The sequence below is a fragment of the Entelurus aequoreus genome, linkage group LG04, assembly GCF_033978785.1.
Source record: "Entelurus aequoreus isolate RoL-2023_Sb linkage group LG04, RoL_Eaeq_v1.1, whole genome shotgun sequence".
Classification (NCBI taxonomy): domain Eukaryota; kingdom Metazoa; phylum Chordata; class Actinopteri; order Syngnathiformes; family Syngnathidae; genus Entelurus; species Entelurus aequoreus.
This window is the reverse complement of record NC_084734.1, coordinates 10,174,144-10,179,143: the sequence shown is the minus strand read 5'-3', so window position 1 is coordinate 10,179,143 and position 5,000 is coordinate 10,174,144. Positions and strand designations below refer to the sequence as shown.

The following is a 5,000-nucleotide window of genomic DNA, read 5'->3' as shown; positions in this document are numbered from 1 at the left end:
GTGGAAGTAACTCCCGCTGGTCCACTCTATCCTGGGACGCCCCCTCGGACCTGCTGTCACCCCCGACGCCCGACACGGGTGCTATAGCCCACCTAGACAGTGACTCCAGACCTAGCTCAGGTAAAAAAAAGAAACACAGTTAAGTTATGTGTGCCCTCCTAAACATTAACCTCACTCTTTTGTTTACTTGCACTGTGTGTGACTTTGCTCTGACTCACTCAGCGTTTCAGACTGTCCTGACAAACTCACTCTTAGTTACGACCTACACCCAACTCACACATTCCTCCGCTTATTCACACTTCTTTTCTGGTTATTTTACTTTGAAGTAAAACTATCTTTAAAAAAAAAAAGCCACCTCAAATAGTTAATTTCATGCTTGCCTTTGTTTAAAGTAGAAGTAGAGTGGAAAAACAAGTTGCCTCTATATTAAAGCTAGTATCATATATATCTGATTTATTACACCACAAGACTTCCAAAGTTTGCAAATCACTAGATATGATCAAAGTATCAATTTCACAGACATTTCTGAGCCATTTTGAGAGTTAATGAAGCAAGCCAGTCACAACCACAGATCCCTTCCCCATCAACAACAACTCTAATCAAGTAGACTTTGTGAGAGCCAACAGCGATTATTTTGGGAAAAATTATGATACAAAACCTTATATTTTGGAGCCCGAACACAAGCAGGGTGAGTACCATATTTTTCGGAGTATAAGTCGCACCGGCCGAAAATGCATAATAAAGAAGGAAAAAAACATATATAAGTCGCACTTGAGTATAAGTCGCATTTTTTGGGGAAATTTATTTGATAAAAGCCAACACCAAGAATAGACATTTGAAAGGCAATTTCAAATAAATAAAGAATAGTGAACAACAGGCTGAATAAGTGTACGTTATATGAGGCATAAATAACCAACTGAGAACGTGCCTGGTATGTTAACGTAACATATTATGGTAAGAGTCATTCAAATAACTATAACATATAGAACGTGCTATACGTTTACCAAACAATCTGTCACTCCTAATCGCTAAATCCCATGAAATCTTATACGTCTAGTCTCTTACGTGAATGAGATAAATAATATTATTTGATATTTTACGCTATTGTGTTAATAATTTCACACATAAGTCGCTCCTGAGTATAAGTCGCACCCCCGGCCAAACTATGAAAAAAAACTGCGACTTATAGTCCGGAAAATACGGTAATAAGTTTTAGAAGCAGAGTGCTGAACGGATGCAGCTTGAAACACTATATAGCATCAGCAGCATTGCTAAGTGCTAAACATACAAACTAACCATAATAAGTTTGTCATAAAAAAATACAGTCATGTGTGCTTACGGACTGTATCCCTGCAGACTTTATTGATATATATTGATCTATAATGTAGGAACCAGAAATATTAATAACAGAAAGAAACAACCCTTTTGTGCGAATGAGTGTGAATGAGGGAGGGAGTTTTTTTGGGTTGGTGCACTAATTGTAAGTGTATCTTGTGTTTCTTATGTTGATTTTTTTTTTTTAATTTCTTATGCGGCCCGGTACCAATCGATCCACGGACCGGTACCGGGCCGTGGCCCGGTGGTTGGGGACCACTGGTTTAATGGATACAGTGAAACACAATTAAGTATTTAAAGTCAACTTGTTTTTCCACTCTACTGCTACTTTAAATTCTGAGATGTCACAGATACCTAAACTGGTTTGTTTTTTGACAGGTCTTTAGAATATTCACAAAAATAATATGCATGTCTTGCGTTGTAGGGTTCTATTCTGTGAGCGGCAGCTCGCTGTCCGACTCCTGCTACTCTGTGTCCAGTGAGGCTGCCCCTGCGGTCAGACCCCTGAAGCTGTGGGACCAGGTCCCCAGTTCGACTGACAACACTGACATTCTGTGGTCAGACTGTGCGGTGCAGCAGCCCGTACTCCACCGTACACACAAGGAATCTGAGCCAACAGGAGAGTCAGCAGTTTCAGGTGAGACGATAAAAATAGTGGCACCATGAAATAAATGTACTGTAACTGAAACTTCCTTTCTTATAAATAATCCTCCTTCCTTATGTCTTACAGTTTCAAGTGACCCTGAGGTGTCTGGTCTCAGCTTTTTGTTCAACCTCTGCTCAGGCCTCAACTACCCCTTGATTTCTTACCTCCTAAAACTCGACCGTGTCTCCCATGTGCAAAAACCACAGTTGGAACCATGTTACTGTGAAGACCTTGTGTCCCGTAGGACAAAAGAGGTGTACCCATACCCCAGTCCGTTACACGCCGTCGCCCTCCAGAGTCCCCTCTTCACCTCTCACACTCAAGAGCGCCCACCTTCTCCTAACGCTGAAGGAAACCAGCTGGACAAACCAACAGAGAAAATAAGTCAACATGTCCAACGCCCGAATCCCACTACCCAGTCCTCTCTGACACAGTTGGAGCAGTACATCTCTAGGCTCGCTCACGAGTACCACCATCGAATAAACCTCTCCATACCTGATCTTGCCTCAACTGCTACCCCATGTTCATTCACGCACAGAGGCCTTAGCATGCCTGGTAAAAGTCACGGTTCCACTCAGTCCCTGTCCGCCTTTGAGAGCCGCAATACACCTTCTAATGTAACACCTTGCAAATCACTACTGGGTAACTCGGCTAGAGTCAGCCTCAGCACTACAGGGAAAAAAGCCACTAGGAACTCAATCAACCTGGGTAGTCTTCCCTCTGCGACTGGAGACGATCTGAACATCAACTTGCATCTCAACCTAAACTTGAACCTTGCCCATGGTTTGAACTCCAACAGAGGGTTTGTGGACAAACCCAAAAATGTCAATGTGGGAGATGACTCAGCAGCTTCAGTACCAACACAAGCCTCCTCCACACCCGGCCCAGCACTTAGAGCACGGCCCCGCATTTCCACCTGTCCCAACTCCCTGAGCCATCGCAGCTCCCTGGAGGTCACTTCGACTCCTGGGGCCACTTCTGGATTCGGGCCAGCAGCCTTCTCTCGCTCCTTGGACTGGAGTGCCGGGCCTCTATCTGAGGCTGGAACCTTAACATTGGGGAACAGTTCTGGATCTGGTCCAGGGTCTCAGCGTAGCAGCTTCATGCAGGAGTCCAGCCCCAGTCCCAAGCTAACTGAGGAGTCCCCAATGGTGGAAGAGATCTCACGTCTTTCTGGCCTGTCTAGGGCTGTGGTAGTCGGGCTGATGGAGCAAGGCGTAGAGCTGGACATTGACTGCTTCCAGGCTGATGCAGCCAAAGAGGTGAAGAAGCATAGTAAAGTTCACCTGACAGCCCACACAGAGCAACCACATGACTATATACGACTGTCCGAGCTGAACCCTCAAAGACCAATCCAGTTGTCTCTCAGCGTCACCCATTCGCCACAGTCCCAGTGCAGTGTCACCCCACCTCTATCGCACTCCAGCAGCCCCATTCACCCTTACCACACTCCCTCTCCACACTACTTCTCCCACAGCCACTACCAGCAGATCCCCTCTCCGTCTGACCTCCCCTCCTCCACGGCGTCCTCTCCTGCCTCTCGCCCAACACAGAGAGCCCACTCTCCCCCACGTCCTCTCCAACCCTCTCCTTTGGGAGCTACCCCTCTCTCTGTGTTCCGAAGAGACGCCCCTTTTCAGTGTTCCCTGCCCCGTGCCACCATCACAACGTCCCCTGTGGAGTACGCCGGCATCCTTCCCAGGAGTGGATCCCTTCGACACAGCGGGGGAGAAAGCGGGGCTAGTGGGAGCTGGAATAGGGTAGAGGGGGACGGGCTCTACAGAGGCAAGCATGCGTCTCACAAGTTGATAAGGGCAGCAACCGTGAGCAGCTACGCCAGGAGGGAGGATTATGGCACTACTTGGGGTGAGGAGGAGACACAATCATGCAGAAAGCCTTCCAGCAAACTTAGCAGAGCCTTTGAGGGGCGTCTTTGGAGCAAAGACACACAGAGTGAGAGAGAGGAGATGGACAGGGCGGAGTATGGTTATGGCTGGACAAGGAACATCGGCGGAAGCTGGAAGGGGGAACAGAGAAGGGTGAAGGTGGTGTCAAAGGTAGAACAATCTCCTGTTTTCTCCAAGAAGAGGGGTAAGGAGGGTGTGGAGAAACGGAGTTCTGGCGTCAGGATGTCCAGGAGGGCTCTGTTCAGGAGCGAGTCCCAGGGCTTGTTGGTGCCTCGCAACCACGATGAGCCCACTCATCGGGCAAACTGGGTCTCCTCCTTCGATGTGGGGCAAAGTGCTGCGAGTGCGAGCAGAGATGAAGGCAACAGACTGCTGAGAGCAAAGGAGGACAAACACCTCTCGTCCAGCGCCAGCCTTTTTAACCTCTCCTGCTCTCAGAGCCTGGAGAGCAGCTGTCACTCCCTCTCGCCTCTTTCCTCTCCCTCCTTTTCTCCATCCCCACCACCCAGGCTGACCCTCCAACGTTCTCGGTCCTTGAGGGACTTGGGGAGACGAGTCTTTGGGTCCATGAGGTCCTTAAGTCTCAAACAGAAACCGTCTAAAAAATGACATTTGTTCAGCTGCCGAATGTAAATGTGATTAAGTACTGCTTTTGGCCGAGAGACTACAGGTTCTCCCATCAACCACTCATTAGATGGACATTCCTCTCAGGCACATTAATCCATATAATGTATTGCTTCGAAATGGGTCTTTCAGTCCAATTAGAAGGCGGGGGCAACTTTATGACTGCACTGCATCTCTAATTTAATAAAGTGATGCAGCCAGGGAGTGTTTACCTTAAGAAGAATGTGAATTAGAAGGGTCTGGAGATGCAATCATGTGTACATTTTTGTGGAGCACTAATTTAGGCAATAGTAGATACAGTAGTAGTCAAAAGGCAGTGGACGTTATTGTATTGGTTATAGAAACATGACTGCTGTACCTCCTGAGTATGAATTTACTGTATATGTGTACACTGTTATGCATGCTGCTCTGTGATCAGTTATTGTCAAAATGTGGTATTCTTCTTTTATTATTGGAAATCATGACTCTGAAGTACAATCATACCGGCC

At 47.1% G+C, this 5,000-nt stretch overlaps 1 protein-coding gene across 1 annotated transcript in view; it reads left to right on the top strand.

The window, feature by feature from the left end:
* The window catches only part of si:ch211-168f7.5 (uncharacterized), a 26,152-nt gene extending 21,158 nt beyond the window's left edge, over positions 1-4,994 (top strand). The window contains exons 2-4 of the mRNA XM_062044196.1: positions 1-120; positions 1,760-1,972; positions 2,066-4,994. The exon at positions 1-120 is cut by the window's left edge and continues 82 nt beyond it. Of these exons, the coding sequence (XP_061900180.1) occupies positions 1-120; positions 1,760-1,972; positions 2,066-4,497 (2,765 nt within the window). The 3' untranslated portion in view covers positions 4,498-4,994. The remainder of the gene's footprint in view (positions 121-1,759; positions 1,973-2,065) is intronic.
* Positions 4,995-5,000: the final 6 nt, after the last annotated feature.